The 20,239-nt window shown below is 44.6% G+C and overlaps 2 protein-coding genes across 19 annotated transcripts in view; one reads left to right on the top strand and one right to left on the bottom strand.

The window, feature by feature from the left end:
• LOC138783479 (uncharacterized) overlaps positions 1–8,591 on the bottom strand; it is a 24,284-nt gene extending 15,693 nt beyond the window's left edge. For 2 of the 18 annotated variants that reach the window (XM_069958214.1, XM_069958228.1), the window contains exons 1-2: positions 8,496–8,591; positions 2,928–2,996 (exon numbers count right to left, since the gene is read on the bottom strand). The gene's annotated coding sequence lies outside the window, so the exon portion shown is untranslated. Of the gene's footprint in view, positions 1–2,927; positions 2,997–8,191; positions 8,218–8,270; positions 8,333–8,407 lie in introns of those variants that run through there. The other 16 variants (XM_069958215.1, XM_069958229.1, XM_069958219.1 and 13 more) reach the window with 15 other exon arrangements.
• C2H18orf21 (chromosome 2 C18orf21 homolog) overlaps positions 8,364–20,239 on the top strand; it is a 24,183-nt gene continuing 12,307 nt past the window's right edge. The window contains exons 1-2 of the mRNA XM_069958233.1: positions 8,364–8,522; positions 19,324–19,346. Of these exons, the coding sequence (XP_069814334.1) occupies positions 8,449–8,522; positions 19,324–19,346 (97 nt within the window). The 5' untranslated portion in view covers positions 8,364–8,448. The remainder of the gene's footprint in view (positions 8,523–19,323; positions 19,347–20,239) is intronic.

Genomic DNA, 20,239 nt, shown 5'->3' with positions numbered 1-20,239 from the left:
GCAACAACGGCCGTACTTTTACTGCGGTGGAACAATGCCTGTTGTCCTATGGGATCCCGGCCGGAGCGTACACACATGGTATGCGCTCCGGCCGGAATCCCATACGCCACTGCAAACAACTGACATGTCAGTTTTCTGCGGCCGGAATTCAGTGAATTGCGGCTGCAGAAAGACCTGTCAGTTCACACAGTGAAGTGAGCGGCTCTCGCCGCTTGCTTCACTGTGTGCTATGGGAAGCTCTGATGCAGGCGCGCACTGATGCGCCCGGATCAGAGCTCGACGGCCGAAAGATCATCCGGCCGGTACTTAAGTACTGGCCAAGATGATCCGGCCAGAGTACTGGCCGGGGTCACGGAACGGCCGGTCTCTTACGTAGTGTGAACATAGCCTCAAAGTGTATTTGAGGGGACTGTATGTTAGAAAGCCCCCACAAAGCACCCCATTTCAGAAACTGCACCCCTCAAACTCTGCAAAATCACATAAAGAAAGTTTTGCTTGATGTAAATGTGTAAGAAATTTGAAAATTAAAAATTTGTGCAGAGATTTTATTGTAATCCATTATCTTTCATAATTGTAAACCTATTACCAGAGAAATGCACCCCAATATTGATTGCCCCGTTTCTACAGTTTATAGAAACACCTCATATGTGGCCCTATTGTGTTGTTTGACGCAACCACAAGCCTCAGATACAAAGGAGCGCCTAGTGAATTTCAACGCCTCATATTTCGTCATATTTGGTCATTTTTGACTGTACCACTTCAGGTTGGCAGAGGCTCTGGGGTGCCAAAACATAAAAAACACCCCTAAAAGGGACACCATTTAGAAAACTACACCCCTCAAGGAATATAACCAGGGGTGCGGTGAGCATCTGGACCCCACAGGTGTTTCACAGATTTTCAGAACAATGTGGCGTGAAAAAGGAAAAATTTAATTTTACACTAAAACGTTGTTCTAGCCTTTAATTTTTCATTTTTACAAGGGGATAAAAGAAGAAAAAAAATGCCAAATGTGTAGTGCAGTTTCTCCGTGCCATGTCGTATTTACAAAGCCCTCATGCTGCCAAAACACAAGAAACCCCCCACAAGTGACCCCATTCTGGAAACTACACCCCTCAAGGAATCTAACAAGGGGTGCAGTGAGCATATGGACCCCACTGGTGACGGGCACAAATGTGGAACAATGTGACATAAAAATGAAAATTTTCATTTTTTCACTTTCACGGCACAAATGTTCCTGTCATCCAGGGGTCCATATCCTCGCTGCACCCCTTGTTAGATTCCTTGAGGGGTGTGGGGGATTTTCCCTGTCTTGGCAGTACAAGGGCTTTGTAAATGCGACATGGTGTTCATCATCCATTCTGGCCAAATCCAGCCTCCAAAATCCAAATGGTGCTCCTTCCCTTGGGAGGCTTGCCCTGCACCCACATGGCGCCTAATGTCCACATGTGGGGTATTTACGGACTCGGGGGAAATTTTTCTACACATGCAGTTATTGTCCTAAAAAACAATTTTTAAACTTGCAGCCCTAACTTTGCACCACCCCTCCATCCCTCCTCCCCACCCTCTTCATCATAAGGAATGCCACTGCACAGGTGCCTTAACGATCCAGCCCATGTGCGGTCCTAACAGCTGATGAATAGGAGAAAATGTTCCAGTGGCATTTCTAATCATAAGGAGGGCAGGGGGGAGGGACAGAGAGGTTGTGCCAGCCTAATGCACACACACACTCTAGGCCACGGCCATTTGGCACAGGGCTGCAAGTTTAAAAGTTGTATTTTAGGACAATAAGCGCATCATCTGCTGAACGGACCCCAGGACAGATCTTGGATTAACCTCCTCCCGCTGCCCGATCGTCATTAGGGACAGCAGGGGGAGGCAGGGGCAGCTTTGGGAAAAATCATGTAGCAGGAACTACCTGCTTTGAATGACGTTTTCCCAAACATCATTTTGCAGCTAGGAGTTAAAGGGAACCTGTCCCCGGGTTCCCACTAACCAAAGCTCCCCATTGTACGGTAGATCAAAGCTGTAGTTATAGTAAAAAAAATATGTTCAATCCTGACTAGCGGAAAGTAAGCATGGAAGCAGGGCAGCAACATAAGTAGTCACATGGCCCACTGTCCTCCTCCTAGCCAGTAACATTTGGTTAACAGCTCAAGTGCCCGACTGTACATGAGCTTTCCAAGGCTCATGGTTGTAAACAAAAGTTAATGGCTGAGAGGAGGAGAGCGTGACTACATTCACTGCTGGTCTGTCTCTATGCCTACCAGTAATCAACCCGTGTAATAAGCCCAGCAATCAGCCGAAGAGTGAGCAACACTCACTCAATCACTGATCGCTGGATTCAGACAGGGCAGAAAAACAAACAAACAAAACATTGTCTGTACATTTCCCTGTGTAAAAGGGGAGCTGCGGGTGACAATGGATGAAAATAAAGAGCCATGGGAACCATCAAAGTGATTGTTCCCGCAGCCCCTCCCAATTAGAAGGGAAAACTTTCACGCAGCCTGAACTAAAAATCAGGGACGCACCCAGCAACTTCTCCCTCCCTGTTCCTGATAAACAATGTAACAGTTTCCCCTGTTGCCATTTCTGGGGAGCAGTAAAAACACATTAATTTGTGATGAGCACAACAGTACTTGAGTCATATAGGGTAGTGGGACCCACAATGCTGGCATACAATAGGGAACAAGCACTAATACAAGGGGAGGAGTACGGCCCTATTACACCAACACATTATTATGACAGATCTCTGCAGCCAAAGCCAGGAATGGATTTAAAAGGAGAAATCTGTCTTTCCTTTATGACCTGTTCTGTTAATAGTCTATTCCCGGTTTTGGCTGCAAAAATCTGTCAGATAATCTGTTGTTGTAATAGGGCCCTAATACTGGCTTTAAAACCTGGTGAATGGCTGTAGTCTTTATACATACCACTGCTCCATGAAGTTGGTATTTCAAGTTACTTGCAGATGCCAGGGCTGGCAGGGAGCTCTAGAGCTGCTGGGGGGAGAAAACAAGATCAAAATGATTCACAAAAAATGCAAGAAGGTAGGGACACTGCTTGCTTTGTATTTAAAGGGGTTCTCTAGCATTGTTATAAGGTAATGTATGTGCTTTGCCACTCTAATCTGCACTCCCCACAAGTTTGAGTACAGATTCTTCTGGTGGTCCAAAATCTCTCTTCACAGCTCAACCGAGAAAAGATCTCTTTACGGGGCTGATTGAGGAAGGGTCCGGAACAAAGATCTGGTCAATGTTATGGAGACAGAGGTGGGCACCACAAGGAATGGTACTTAGTACAGTATATAGGGTGCGCCTACTACCCTATGAAAAAACTATGAATAAACTGAAGAGGGAAAGGGGAACATAGGGTATGAAAGTGAGGCGCACACCTGAAATGTAATAAAAAAAATAGCTTTATTGATTCCGGCTACAAACAAGTTAAAAACCTCTAAAATCATCAAAAAGTGAAATAATTAGAGTGACATTCAAAGACTATTGGCTACTAGTAATACAAGTCGATGGATAATTGCATACAAAAGGATGAATGAGCACCTATATGTAGTAAACAGACACATGTCACACATATATATTATATATATATACATACATACATATATATATATATATATATATATATATATATATATATATATATACACACACACACACTACCGTTCAAAAGTTTGGGGTCACATTGAAATGTCCTTATTTTTGAAGGAAAAGCACTGTACTTTTCAATGAAGATAACTTTATAAACTAGTCCTAACTTTAAAGAAATACACTCTATACATTGCTAATGTGGGAAATGACTATTCTAGCTGCAAATGTCTGGTTTTTGGTGCAATATCAACATAGGTGTATAGAGGCCCATTTCCAACAACTATCACTCCAGTGTTCTAATTGTACAATGTGTTTGCACATTGGCTCAGAAGGCTAATTCATGATTAGAAAACCCTTGTGCAATCATGTTCACACATCTGAAAACAGTCTAGCTCGTTACAGAAGCTACAAAACTGATTGTGTTTCTGGAGCATCACATTTGTCGGGTCAATTAAACGCTCAAAATGGCTAGAAAAAGAGAACTTTCATCTGAAACTCGACAGCCTATTCTTGTTCTTAGAATTTCCTACAACGGTGTGTACTACTCCCTTCAGAGGACAGCACAAACAGGCTCTAACCAGAGTAGAAAAAGAAGTGGGAGGCCGCGTTGCACAACTAAGCAAGAAGATAAGTACATTAGAGTCTCTAGTTTGAGAAACAGATGCCTCACAGATCCCCAACTGGCATCTTCATTAAATAGTACCCGCAAAACACCAGTGTCAACATCTACAGTGAAGAGGCGGCTGTGGGATTTTGGGCTTCAGGGAAGAGTGGCAAAGAAAAGGCCATATCTGAGACTGACCAATAAAAGAAAAAGTTTAAGATGGGCAAAAGAACACAGACATTGGACAGAGGAAGACTGGAAAAAAGTGTTTGAGGTGTTTGGATCACAAAGAAGAACGTTTGTGAGATGCAGAACAAATGAAAAGATGCTGGAAGAATGCCTGACGCCATCTGTTAAGCATGGTGGAGGTAATGTGATGGTCTGGGGTTGCTTTGGTGCTGGTAAGGTGGGAGATTTATACAGGGTAAAAGTGATTCTGAATAAGGAAGGCTATCACTCAATTTTGCAACGCCATGCCATAACCAGTGGACAGCGCTTGATTGGAGCCAATTTCATCCTACAACAGGACAATGACCCTAAACACACCTCCAAATTGTGCTAGAACTATTTACAGCAGAAGCAGGCAGCTGGTATTCTATCTGTAATGGAGTGGCCAGCACAGTCACCAGATCTGAACCCATTGAGCTGTTGTGGGAGCAGCTTGACCGTATGGTAGGTCAGAAGTGCCAATCCAACCAATCGTGGGGTGCAATTTCTCCAGCTTACCTCAACAGATTAATGGCTAGAATGCCAAAGGTGTGCAATGCTGTAATTGCTGCAAAAGGTGGATTCTTTGACGAAAGCAAAGTTTGATGTAAAAACAATGTTATTTCAAATACAAATCATTATTTCTAACCTTGTCAATGTCTTGACTCTATTTTCTATTCATTTCACAACGTAAGTAAGTGTGACATTTCATGGAAAACACAAAATTGTTTGGGTGACCCCAAACTTTTGAACGGTAATATAGATTATATATATATATATATATATATATATATATATATATATATATATATACATACACACACACACACACACACACACACACACACACACACACACAATACCATGAGATCTCTTAAATTGCAGCTAGACCCGTGGCTGATATGCAGGCTGCAGGGAGTGGCCAATTTCCAAAAAGTATGTTAAAAATATCTGTATGGGCAGATCTCCATACGGATATCAGCCACGGGTCTAGCTGCAATTTAAGAGATCTCATGGTATTGTGTGTGTATATATATATATATATATATATGTGTGCGTGACATGCGTCTGTCTACTTCATATAGGTGCTCGTTCATCCTTTTGTATGCAACTATCCATTGACTTGTATTACTAGTAGCCAATAGTCTTTGAATGTCACTAATTATTTCACTGCATGTTTTATTGCACACAGGATAAGCACAAAGCACCTTACACTCACTTTGCACTATAGTCCCCCTAGTTGTTTTTAGACTTCAATAATTATTTATTTACTCAAAATGAATTTTATTGGTATCATGATGTTCACACTTCTCAAATGCTTACAGGATTGTATTTGTCTCCATTAGGACAATGGGTTGGCATTAGAGATGAACAAATCTCGAGCATGCTCGAGTCTAGCATGCTCGAGTTAGATAAAGCTCTTAAGCTGTCTGGAAAACATTAATACATGGATATGTTTTCCACAAAGCCTTATGGCTTTATCCAAGTTCAGCAGCCCCAGCTATGCCGAATGCTCGGGTTCGGATAGACTTGAGCATGCTCGAGGTTCGCTCATCTCTAGTTGGCATGCATAATGGACTATTAGTTTTTTCATCATTTATATTTTTTATCTTTTATTGATTGATTGCATATGTATGTGTTATTACTACTGGTTTACTGTAGTACGCCTCCTATATTTGCTTTTATTGGAATAGGGAGTATGTACTTTTGCAGGGCATATTAGGTGACAAATGTGCTGTCCATCACATTACTATCATGTGACTGAGCCCAGCTTGGTCCCGTGATTGCATTGCGTGCGGTTCAGGCACCCATGCTTATTTTGGTGGGCATTGACGGCCAATCATGTGACTATTACAGCTACGTCCCTGCACGTATGGGCAGTGACTGACGCACACAGTCGCAGTAACTATTCCCATCCACCGACCTGCTGATAGTCTGATACACAAAGACTTACGTACAGCTAGACCATGTGATTTACGATACAGGCTGGACTTCGGTACATAGCTGCTGACCTCAGTTCCGCCCGCCGCAGCACGCAGTCCTCACTTCCGCCCATCGACTCTTTGGCGGATTTGTCAATCATGTTTAGGAACTAGAGATGAGCGAACCTAGAGCATGCTCGACTCGATCCGAACCCGAACTTTCAGCATTTGATTAGCGGTGGCTGCTGAAGTTAGATAAAGCCCTAAGGCTATGTGGAAAACATGGATATAGTCATTGGCTGTATCCATGTTTTCCAGACAACCTTAGAGCTTTATCCAAGTTCAGCAGCCACCGCTAATCATATGCCGATAGTTCGGGTTCGGATGGACTCAAACCCGATTCGCTCATCTCTATTAGGAACCCTTCTTTATCAGGTATATAAACCGGCTTGTTCACATTATGCACCTACTCCTGACAAAGCCGCCGGGTAGCGGCGATACGCGTGGGGTATCTGGTTCTCTGGGACTATACATTACTAGGTGGTACGACTGTCATATTATCACGTATTATGCCTATGTACTGCATGATTTTCTGATTTATTGCTTTAGTCCCTCTACAGCCTATCCAGCTCACATGTGTAGCAGTGAGCAACCTCCTTTACCTTAGGAGGATGCAGTTTTTTGGATTTTAGAGGTTTTTAAAATATAGCCGGAATTACGTTTTTTTATATTACGTTTCAGGTGTGCACCTCACTTTCATACCCTATGTTCCCCTTTCCCTCTTCAGTTTATGCAAAGTTGGACAATGTGACAGTTCATCTGCCCCAGCCCTCTCAGACGGTCCAACACAGTCCCATGTAACAGAGCACCCCCTCATCCTGTCCTACACACAGTCCCATGTAATAGAGGACCCCCTCATCCTGTCCTACACACAGTCCCATGTAATAGAGGACCCCCTCATCCTGTCCTTCACACAGTCCCATGTAATAGAGGACCCCCTCAGCCTGTCCTACACACAGTCCCATGTAACAGAGCACCCCCTTAGCCTGTCCTACACACAGTCCCATGTAACAGAGCACCCCCTTAGCCTGTCCTACACAGTCCCATGTAACAGCACCCCCTCAGCCTGCCCTACACACAGTCCCATGTAACAGCACCCCCTCAGCCTGCCCTACACACAGTCCCATGTAACAGCGCCCCCTCAGCCTGCCCTACACACAGTCCCATGTAACAGCACCCCCTCATCCTGTCCTACACACAGTCCCATGTAACAGCGCCCCCTCAGCCTGCCCTACACACAGTCCCATGTAACAGCGCCCCCTCAGCCTGTCCTACACACAGTCCCATGTAACAGCACCCCCTCAGCCTGTCCTACACACAGTCCCATGTAACAGCGCCCCCTCAGCCTGCCCTACACACAGTCCCATGTAACAGCGCCCCCTCAGCCTGTCCTACACACAGTCCCATGTAACAGCGCCCCCTCAGCCTGCCCTACACACAGTCCCATGTAACAGCGCCCCCTCAGCCTGTCCTACACACAGTCCCATGTAACAGCGCCCCCTCAGCCTGCCCTACACACAGTCCCATGTAACAGAGCACCCCCTTAGCCTGTCCTACACAGTCCCATGTAACAGCGCCCCCTCAGCCTGCCCTAGACACAGTCCCATGTAACAGCGCCCCCTCAGCCTGCCCTACACACAGTCCCATGTAACAGCGCCCCCTCAGCCTGCCCTACACACAGTCCCATGTAACAGCGCCCCCTCAGCCTGTCCTACATACAGTCCCATGTAACAGCGCCCCCTCAGCCTGTCCTACACACAGTCCCATGTAACAGCGCCCCCTCAGCCTGCCCTACACACAGTCCTCATCTTGTTCCTTTCTGCCTCAGCTAGCTTGTATTCCTGCCAAGCACGCTGCTTTCTATACAGTCCCATGTACCACCCACTGACGCTGCAGCCTCCGTCCTGTTCCCGCCTCAGCACGCTGCGCTCTGCACAGCCTGCAAAAGTGCACATTAGTTACCGCGAATCCCGCCCCTTCCTCCAAGAGGCTCCGCCCCCACTGTGACATCATACCTACCAGGAGCCGCTCCCTTCTAGCCTCTACCCTGAACGCTATGACGGATAGGTTTCTTAGAAAAGCGGCTATTGCCATGAAGGATACCTGCCCCGGCCTCGCCCGGCATCTCATGTGAGTAATGGCGACTATGATAGATCGCTAGCGCTAGAGCCCGGAGTAGTGTGTGCGTGACGTTTATAATCTGGCTGCTGATTGGTTGTCTAGTTGTACGTCCCCATACGCAGCGCGCCCCCCACGTGTTAGGCTTCTGCGCTCTGTGTATGTGTGAGCTGTGCTATGAACGTTCACTGTGGGAAGTGTAACCCAGTAAAATCTCTTCAGAGTAGGCTCAGTTCACACGGCATTATATAGACGTGCACAATGTGTTCTTCACACATAATGTCAGTGGGAGGAGTTTTAAAACAAAGCTGCTGTGTGTCTGTCTTTCCAAGAAAAATAGTGGCGACCTTTTGGGCGCCTCCATATTATTCTATAGAAGGGTTTCAGAGTCACTCATTATATTACATGCGACCTTTTTCAGAACTACTCGTTACAATTTCAAAGGCTATTTCATTAAAGTGTACCTGTCATTTGTGAAAACGTTAGACATGTCATAGAGATATATCAGAAGTTCTCATAGGTCATGGTCAGAGTGTTCAGACCTGTAGCGATCGTCAGAACGAGCGGGAGAGGACCACGCTAAAGCCCCTATTCCATGGAACAACGGCAGCAGATCGTTGCTGTATGAGTCGTTTGTTTTTCAACATGTTGAAAAATAAACGACTGCAACGATCAACCAACATGAACGATGTCGGCTGATCGTTGCCTTCTATTCCACGGGAGGATCATTGGTCGTAATGGCGGAATACAGCCTATAATCGTTCTGTGAAAAAAAGGGCCTTGCCTTTTTTATTTGTATAGCGCACACAGATTCCGCAGCACTTTACATCACTTCCCCAGTCCAAGTGATGGCTTGCAGTTGTCCAGCCAATGGAAGCTGAGCAAGCTGAGTCACCTGACAAGGCAGGGGAGGGGGGGGGGCTGCTGTAACAGGAGAAGGAGCTGAGAGAAGAGCTTGGTGACGATGACGACAGTAATTAGGTCTGTGTGAGTTAGGACACTTCCTGGTGGAGGGGGGAAAAGACAGGGAAGGGAGGCAGATAGGTGATTGAAGCATATCACACAGTTATATAACTTTGTAATGTGCTTCAATTACTGGGAAAAAGGTTTTCATGGCACTTGTCCTTTAAGGGCGGTCTTTTCCTGGCTCTGTCATGTGTTATCAGTTGGGCTTCAGACTAATGGAGCCTTTAAACAGAGAGATTTATCTGACAGACTTTTGAAGTCAAAGCCAGGAACAGACTATAAACAGGGAACAGGTCATAAAGGAAAGAATGAGATTTTTTCCTCTTTTCAAATCCATTCCTAGCTTTGGCTTAAAAAATCTATCAGATAAATCTCTCTTTGTAAATGCACCCTAAGGGTATGTTCACACTTAGTTCCCTGCCTGTCTCAGTGTGTTAATAGGAAGTCTTGTGCACCTCCACTCTTCGCTCAAAGAATTGACATGTCAATTCTTTGAGGGGAGGCGCGCAAGGCATTCCATTGACACACTGAAGTAGGCAGGATTCCATGCCGGGAATTCTGCTGCAAAATTCCACCTGATTTACTCAGTGTGAACATACCCTAAGGCTGCATTCACATGTCCCCTGTTTGCTTCATGAAGCACGGACGTGGAATCTCTGTATTGGAGTGTTCCCTGCACAGCATCATGTATTAATATCATGCCGGGAGCTGCTAAACTGAATGTTCACGCCATTGTAATGATAGAGCCGCGATCATTCAAACATCATGCTGTGCGGGAACACTTCCGTACAGGGATTCCACATCCATGCTTCACGGAGTGAACACGGGACGTGTGAACGAAGCCTTACATGGGTAATCAGACTGAGCCCAACTGATCACATGACACAGAACTGGGAGAAGACCGAGCTTAGCGCAGTCTTCTCATAGCTCTTTCTCCTGATCGGTAGGGGTCTCCATGACATGTCAAAAGTTTTTACAAACAACAGTGACACTTTAAAGGGAACCAATCAGCCCGTTTGGGCTGATATGGTTCCCTTGAGCATTGTATAAAGCACCTGGAGCGGCCCCTGCACGTACCGGCCGCAGCAAGTGCTTTATAACGGAGAAAATGACTTTTATTCCCCGGCTCGTGACTAGATACGAGCGGGGAAGTAGTCATGGTGGGCGGCTCCCCGCTCGTATCTAGTCACTGCGCTCTGCCTGTCAGCGCGCTCAGAGGGGATGATTGACAGGCAGAGAGGTCAGTTACTGGCCTCTCTGCCTGTCAACCATCCCGCCGAACGCGCTGACAGGCAGAGCGCAGTGACTAGATACGAGCTGGGAGCCGCCCACCATGACTACTTCCCCGCTCGTATCTAGTCACGAGCCGGGAAATAAAAGTCATTTTCTCCGTTATAAAGCTCCTGACGCGGCCGGTATGTGCCGGGGCCGCTCCAGGTGCTTTATACAATGCTCAAGGGAACCATATCAGCTCAAATGGTCTGATTGATTCCCATTAAGAAGAACGATGGTACGTAGGCCTAGGTTCACACTTCTGGAGCTCCATTCGGAGCCCCTGTGAGTCTGTTCAGCATGATACAACAAAGTTGGACAGTCAGTTCAAGAACAGACACTAACTGATGCAGATGGATACCCAAGAGGTCCCTTTCTTCAGTGGGATCTATCGGCTTTCTGTCTGGTGTCCATTTATTCTGCAGGATTTGAATGCAGATGACAAATGCTTCCAGGGATTTCTTTTTGTCAGCTCAAATCCTGCAAAATAAAGGGAAATTGCAAATGAAGCCTTAGGGCAAGTATGAACCTAGCAGAGGATACATATATCTACATCATAAATTAGTGTAGCAATAGCTTTATCTGCCTGTGATCATTGTGAAACATTATATAAAGGCATATGTTCTGAATTTGTGATGACCATAGGGTGTAGTTTCTGAGTTTAATGGTCCTTTTACACAGATCGATATTTCGCCCAATCCATCGTTTAACGATTTTGAGGCAACAATTTTGTTTTTATAACTATCAGCGTTTAGACGGAGAAGTAAATCGTTTTTGCGATCGTTTTTAAGATCGTTTAAGCTCATCTCACACATAGGGTGAATCGGTGAAAGACTGTTTACACACAGCGATCTGCGAGTTTTCAGCGAACGACCAAGGATGATTTGAGAACATGTTGAAAGACTAAAATGAACAATTTTTTTGCTCATCACTTCATCATTCGCTGTGTTTACATGAGCCGATTATCGCTCAAATGCGATCGTTATCACGAAAATTAGAACAATAAGCGCTCCGTGTTAAAGGACCATAAGCCAAGCCCCCTGTCTGTACCTGCCAACCACCAGGCCACTTGCAGGTCTCTTTCTCTTTCCTCAGTGTGGTCTGTTTGGCCGTTGAGGCTCCTTGGAAGCTGTACCAGATTTTCTGGACAGTAGGTATGGGTCCTATTATTATTATTATATTATTATAATTTTTTTTTTTTAACAATAACCGATTGCAAACAACAGTTACCTGAAATCACTTACCATATTACACAGAACGATAGTAGTTAGTCATGATAGTAGCTTTGATTGTTTGTTCAATCTGATCCTAACAAATTAATGAACAATGTGGAGTTACGCTGCGTTTACACAGATTGATTATGGTTCGAATTTTCGTAATAATGTTCGCATTTGAGCAATAATCGTTCCGTGTAAACACAGAAAGCGATCAAGCGACGAGCGAGAAACCGTTCATTTTGATCTTTCAACGTTCTCAAATCATCGTTCGCTAAAAATTCGCTGATTGCTTCGTGTAAGATTCACCCTATGTGAAAGATGGGCTTAAAGGGGAAGTCCGGACAAAATAATTTTAAGATATGTTATTGCCCAACAAAAGTTATGAAAATTACTAATAGACACTTATTATGAGAAACGCACTTATAGTGCATTTTCCCTGCACTTACTACAGCATGGTATGTTCAGGTCTCTGTAAAGTTGGTGATGTCACGTCACATAAACTGCCGACACTGGCTGCAGAGGTGTGACAGACTGGAGCAGCAGGTGTCGGCAGTTTATGTGACGTGACTTTACCAACTTTACAGAGACCTGAACAGGCCATGCTGTAGTAAGTGCAAAGAAAATGCACTATAGGTGTGTTTCCCATAATAAGTATGATTTTGTAATCTTCATAACTTTTGTTGGGCAATAACATATCTTAAAATTATTTTGCCCGGACTTCCCCTTTAACCCCTTAGCGACCCATGACGTATCTGATACGTCATGGTGCCGCGGGGGGTGTTCAGAGCGGGGTCCCGCCGGGACCCCGCTCTGAACTGCGCTGATCCCGGCTGACATGTGCAGCCGGACAGTGCCTCTATTAGCCGGCGCGGGTCCCGTTTCCGCGCCGGCTAATTAAGCCTCTAAGTGCAGCTGTCAAACCTGACAGCTGCACTTAGAGGCTTCAGACCTCACGTCCCTGGTGTCTAGTGGGATGGATCACCCACCCCTTCGGCCCGTTCCTCTATGACCGATCTCATCGATCTTTGCTGTGTGTATAAATAAATAAACAAACATGTTTGGTATCGCCGCGCGCGTAATCGCCCGAACTATTAATTAATCACATTACTGATCTTGCATGGTAAACGTCGTAAGTGCAAAAAAGTCGTATATGCGCAATCAAGGTACCGATAGAAAGAACGCATCATGGCGCAAAAAATGACACCTCAAACAGCCCCATAGACCAAAGGATAAAAGCGCTATAAGCCTGGGAATGGAGCGAATTTAAGGAACATATATCTGTTAACAATGGTTTGAATTTTTTACAGGCCATCAGATAATAAATAAGTTATACATGTTACATATCGTAATCGTAATGACTTGAGGAACATGCATAACTTGCATAACATAACATGCAGTTTTACAATAGGGCGAACGGCGTAAATGCAGAACTCCCCGAAATCAAAACAAATTCCTTTTTTTTTTTCAATTTGACAGCGCCAATGATTTTTTTCCGGTTTCGCAGCATATGTTATACTAAAGAGTCACAGAGCAGTTGTTGGTGCCACACTCTGGCATGCATCCCCCTCCCCCTTAAAGGACAAGTGCCATGAAAAACTTTTTCCCAGTAATTGAAGCACATTACAAAGTTATATAACTCTTTAATGTGCTTCAATCACCTATCTGCCTCCCTTCCCTGTCTTTTCCCCCCTCCACCCCTCACCAGGAAGTGTCCTAACTCACACCGACCTAATGACTGTCGTCACAGTCACCAAACTCTTCTCTCAGCTCCTGCTTGTGAGGATGAGTCATCAGCAGGAGGGTTGTTCTAGGTCCTGTTACACCAGCCTCCCCCTCCTTGTCAGGTGACTCTGCTTGCTCAGCTCCGATTGTCTTCTCTAGTGACATGACTCCTTCACTCACTGAGTCCACGGCAGCAGGAGAGAGGGTATGAGGTGGGGGGGGGGCTGCCTATGTGCCGGAGTCAGTCGGAGGGAAGATAAGCAAGGGACATGTGACAAGTGATGGCTTGCAGTTGTTCAGCCTATGAGAGCTGAGCAAGCTGAGTCACCTGACAAGGGAGGGGGGAGGCTAGTGTAACAGGAGAAGGAGCTGAGAGAAGAGCTTGGTGACGGTGATGACAGTAATTAGGTCTGTGTGAGTTAGGACACTTCCTGGTGGGGGGTGGAGGGGGGAAAAGACAGGGAAGGGAGGCAGATAGGTGATTGAAGCACATTACAGAGTTATATAACTTTGTAATGTGCTTCAATTACTGTGAAAACGTTTTTCATGGCACTTGTCCTTTAATGAATAATCATTGCTGCCTGGCCTCCTGCTTGCTCTGCTGTCAGCCAGTGTCTCTGATTGCAGATCAGTCCTCTATAGGCAGTTTGTCTGAAACTCAGGTATAATTGAATCTGTGGTCTAGGGGTAACTCACCTGTCTAGAGACCTGCCAGCAGTTCATTCTCTGATTCAAATCCCCTGATGGAAATTAAATAATGTGTTTGTTTTTTTCATCTCATTATTGTATCATTTTTAAGGCTATGTTCACACACAGTATTTTTGCTCAGTATTTTGGTCAGTATTTTGCAACCAAAACCGAGAGTGGATTAAGAACACAGAAAGGCTATGTCACACTGTTGAAATTGAGCAGATGGCCGTCATTTAATGGCAAATATTGGACGTTGTTTTAAAATAACAGTAATGATAGTACAAAATACTGACCAAAAATACTCTGTGTAAACATAGCCTTAAAAATGATACAATAATGAGAAGAAAACAAAACATAATTTCCATCAGGGGATTCGAACCAGAGAATGATCGTTGGCAGGTCTCTAGACAGGTGAGTTACCCCTAGACCACAGCTCCAACACATTAGGGAGAAGAGATTCAATTATACCTAGGTGTTTCTTTCAGACATAACCAGCCTACAGAGAACTGATCTGCAATCTAACAGCTGAGCGAGCAGAAGGCCGGGCATCATTGATTATTCATGAAGAGGGAGGAGGATGCATGCCAGAGTGTGGCACCAACAAATACTCTGTGACTCTTTAGTACAGTAGGAGACATAATATTGTACATAATCTGCTGCACAGAAAATTACCAAAAAGACACCATGCTCACTGGGGGCTGCCAGCTACAGCACACTGTCAGCACCTGAGGTAGGGCCCAGGAGCTGACACATTACCTTTAAGTGATCTTAAAAATGATCGCAATAACAAATTTTCTAACTATTTATTTGTCTAAACGCTGATTGTTATAAAAACCAAGTCGTTGCTTCAAGATCGTTAAACGATCAATTGGGTGAATTATCGCTTCGTGTAAAGGCAGTATGTACTAATTAATTAGCGAACGAATGTGGAATAACGGCAAAGAATTAACAATGATTTTAGGTTCCGCTCAAAAGATGCGATCAACGACACATGAATGATTTTTAAATTGTTGCCTGCATTCACACAAAAGGATTATCATTTAAATTCAAACGATATGATTTTTCTCACAAAAATTGTCCTATGTAATAGGGCCTTAACTGTGCCACAAAGAGGGATAACTTCCCCATGGATGGCTCATAGACTGATTAGGCTAGTATTTGTTGAATGGATACTTTTTTTTTTCTAGACATCTGTCTAAATAACAGTTTTTTTTAACATATATCAGCCAAATGTAGTCCTAAAGAACACTTGGCCATTGTTGACTGAGGGGTAATATACAGTCATGGCCAAAAGCTTTGAGAATGACACAAATATTATATTTTCACATGATCTGCTGCCCTCTGGTTTTTATGTGTGTTTGTCAGATGTTTTTATCACATACAGAAATATAATTGCAATCATATTATGAGTAACAAAAGCTTATATGGACAGTTAGAATAAGTTAATGCAGCAAATCAATATTTGCAGTGTTGACCCTTCTTCAGGACCTCTGCAATTCTCCTTGGCATGATTAATTAATAGCAGTCCATTCTTGCACAACCAATGCTTGCATTTTGTCAGAATTTGTTGGTTTTTGTTTGTCCACCCACCTCTTGATGATTGACCACAAGTTCTCTATGGGATTAAGATCTGGGGGGTTTCCAGGCCATGGACCCAAAATCACAGTTTTGTTCCCTGAGCCATTTAGTTATCACCTTTGCTTTATGGCAAGGTGCTCCATCATGCTGGAAAAGGCATTGTTGATGGCCAAACTGCTCTTGGACGGTTGGGAGAAGTTGCTCTTGAAGGACATTCTGGTACCATTCTTTATTCATGGCTGTGTTTTTAGGCAAGACTGTGAGAGAGCCGATTCCCTTGGCTGAGAAGCAACCCCACACATGAATGGTTTAAGGATGCTTTACAGTTGGCATGAGACAAGACTGGTGGTAGCGCTCACCTCGTCTTCTCCGAATAAGCTGTTTTCCAGATGTCCCAAACAATCGGAAAGGGGATTAATCAGAGAAAATGACTTTACCCCAGTCCTCAGCAGTCCACTCCCTGTACCTTTTGCAGAATATCAGTCTGTCCCTGATGTTTTTTCTGGAGAGAAGTGGCTTCTTTGCTGCCCTCCTTGAGACCAGGCCTTGCTCCAAGAGTCTCCGCCACACAGTGCGTGCAGATGCACTCACACCTGCCTGCTGCCATTCCTGAGCAAGCTCTGCACTGCTGGTAGCCCGATCCCACAGCTGAAACGAGGTGGTCCTGGTGCTTGCTGGTCTTTCTTGGGCGCCCTGGAGCCTTTTTGGCAACAATGGAACCTCTCTCCTTGAAGTTCTTGATGATGCGATAGATTGTTGACTGAGGTGCAATCTTTCTAGCTGCGATACTCTTCCCTGTTAGGCCATTTTTGTGCAGTGCAATGATGACTGCACGTGTTTCTTTACAGATAACCATGGTTACCAGAAGAGAAACAATGATACCAAGCACCAGCCTCCCTTTAAAGTGTCCAGTGGTGTCATTCTTACTTAATCATGACAGATTGATCTCCAGTCCTGTCCTTCTCAACATCCACACCTGTGTTAATGGAGCAATCACTGAAACCATGTTAGCTGGTCCTTTTAAGGCAGGGCTGCAATGATTTGGAAATGTGTTTTGGGGGATAAAGTTCATTTTCTAGGCAAATATTGACTTTGCAAGTAATTGCTGTTAAGCTGATCACTCTTTATAACATTCTGGAGTATATGCAAATTGTCATTTTAAAAACTGAAGCAGTAGACTTTGTAAAAATTAATATTTGTATCATTCTCAAAACTTTTGGCCATGACTGTATATGCATTAAGGTGGAGCTACACAGCAATTCATGGTCGCGCTAACTTTTCTGCCATCCCTTCACTTGTACTTGTAAGTGAATGGGGGTCGCATTGTGACCCACAAGCTGCTGCTGTGTGGCTCCAGCCTTAGGGCCCTATTCCACGGGACGATTATCGTTTGGATAATCGTTAACGATTAACGATCTCAAACGACCGCTATTGCGAAAGACCTGAAAACGTTCACTCATTTCCATGGAACGATAATCGTTACTTATGATCGTAATTGCGATCGTTTCTCTTCGCTATTTATTCGCTATTGCGTTCGTATCTATTGAGAACGACCGAACGATGTCTTATTCAATGCGAACGATTTGCGAACGAGAAACGATAAAAATAGGTCCAGGTCTTATTAAACGATCAACGATTTCTCGTTCGGTCGTTAATCGTTAACTGCATTTCAACCGAACGATTATCGTTCAGATTCGAACGATTTAACGATAATCTGAACGATAATCGTCCCGTGGAATAGGGCCCTTAGGCTGGGTTCACACTACGTATATTTCAGTCAGTATTGTGGTCCTCATATTGCAACCAAAACCAGGAGTGGATTGAAAACACAGAAAGGCTCTGTTCACACAATGTTGAAATTGAATGGATGGCCGCCATTTAATAGCAAGTATTTGCTGTTATTTTAAAACAACGGCTGTTATATTGAAATAATGGCCGTTATTTACTGTTATATGGCGGCCATCCACTTAATTTCAACATTGTGTGGACAGAGCCTTTCTGTGTTTTTAATCCACTCCTGGTTTTGGTTTGCAGAATGAGGACCACAATACTGACTGAAATATACGTAGTGTGAACCCAGCCCTCTGCTGGGTGGACGGTGGATGCATGTCCTGGATTGTTTACCCGCCCGGCACAATGCATCAGCATCATGCCTGCAGCAGGGAAATGTTTGGATCGCCGCAGCACTGTAAAGACAGAGCTCCTTTCCCCAGATCTGAGCTTCTGATTTCCACAGCGTCACCCCTCATGACGGCACCAATTCTTGAGGTTGTTCCTCCCTCAACTGTAGGGACATGAAAACAGAGAGAGTTTAAAACCCCACCCCTCCCAGTCCACCTTAGTGTTTTTCCTGTCCCTAAAGGGGATGGATGCATAGAGTGCTGCTGTGGAAGTAGCAAACTAGTACCTACGTATTAATCGGAGGCTTCCTTCCTCCATTCTTTCCAGGTACATGCAGTCTGTTGTCCTTTGGGCCTCAGACTTTTCATGGATCGAGGCTGTCATCTAACCCCCTTCTCAGTCCGTCCAGAGGGTCCAGGGGCGAAGGCAGAGAGGGCGCGCGCTCTCGGCTATTAAGAGCATGCCGCTGTGTGAGATTTTCTCTCCATTGCCTCCCCCTTCCCTTCTGAGAGGGCTGATGTAAATAAGTGCCTATCTGTAACTTTGTAGCAAATTTTTTATGCCCCGAGGTTTATTCTCAGTGAGTTCATCAACAGTTTGACCTCAGATTAACCCTCCCAACACTACAAAGAAGCTACAGAGTTGCAGATAAAGCTGGCCAGGGACTTATTTACATCAGCCATATAGGAATGGAGGGGGAGATGGAGTGAACAGCTCGCACACAGTTTTATGTGTCTTTAGTAGAAAGCACCAGCTCAGAACTGGGAGAAGGAGACTGAATAGATAACAAGTATGGAATAAATTGTTATGATCACAATGGGCAGCAACATATGAAAAGTTATATTTGAGTAGATTACCTCAAGAAATTGTTATAAACCTACCAAATGTTGCTCAATCCGCTAATCATATGCAGCTGGAACATTTATCTGTTCCCTGTAACCCGTAAACTTTTATCAACTCCTTTGCTGTATGTAAATGTGGGTGAACTAGTCATTTGCGTGGTCTCCAAGGCCCATCTAGTCATTGTCCTGGGCTGGTGATGTGCCGTAATCACGCCTCTCTGGGCATGATTCACAGCTCTGTATCCTTGTCACACAGAGGTGGGCCTGGATGCACGTACCCACTCAGGCCCTCTTCTTGCAGATGACATTATGATATACAGCAATATTGTTTTATGTAGATGCTGTTTTATAGTAAGTTATAATGTATATATGAAAACATTTGTTTTGTTTTGTTTTTTTCTTTAGGTCACTTCAACCCTTGCCCAAAAGTAAGTATATACAATAAATCAGAAGAATGTATAAGGTATTTTGTCCAAATGATTTGAGATGACCATTCTGTTTTCTTTCCTATAAGCACATTAATAAGGGGTAGATTGACATTCAGCCATAGTATTAAAGGGATATTCCACCAAAGAGCTAAAAAAATTAAATGCTCCCAAACCTAGCTGGCATAGGCGTAGCTACCATAGAGGCAGGGTAGGCAGTTGCTATGGGGCCCGTGCAGGAGGGGGGCCCGGAGGGGAAGGTAAGAGCATGTGTCCTTCTGCTTAACCACTTATGTATTGCAGCGTGTAAGCGACCCAATGTTTACTTACATGCTGCAACACAAAAAAGGGTTAACAAGCAGAAGACTGAGATCTCTGGCAATCAAGTAGGAAAGGAAAATGTGCAGAGGTCAGGGGTTATCAGTACACCAGCAGCAAAGCAGATATATATAGATAGATATTATATACACACAGTGCTTTGTGTTGTGCTTAGGGGAGGGGGGCCCCTTAAAATTTTTTGCTATGGGGCCCTGTGAATCCTCGGTACGCCCCTGCTAGCTGGTCTTACTCATGAAGCCCCACTGAGCATTTTGAGCATCTCCCATCTTTCTAGCTTTCTAAGTTTTTCTAAAAGCCGGTCTATAGCGCAGATGGTGCAGTCTGGGAAACTACATTTCCCAGCATCCATTGCACCTCAAAGCCAACTGCCAAGTATCTGCCCATCGCTGGCTTAGTCTGCTTCTGATTTAGGGCCGGTTCACACTGAGCAAACACGGCGCAATTCCGCGGCGGAATCCCGACGTGCTCAGTGTGCTGCTTTAAGTGAATGGGAGAGCGAGCGCCTGTCCACTGCTGCCGCTCTCCACTCAAAGAATAAACATGTTCATTCTTTGAGC

This window comes from Dendropsophus ebraccatus, chromosome 2 (genome assembly GCF_027789765.1).
Source record: "Dendropsophus ebraccatus isolate aDenEbr1 chromosome 2, aDenEbr1.pat, whole genome shotgun sequence".
Taxonomy (NCBI): Eukaryota; Metazoa; Chordata; class Amphibia; order Anura; family Hylidae; genus Dendropsophus; species Dendropsophus ebraccatus.
The sequence above is the reverse complement of the archived record's forward strand: the minus strand, read 5'-3'. Positions and strand labels throughout refer to the sequence as shown.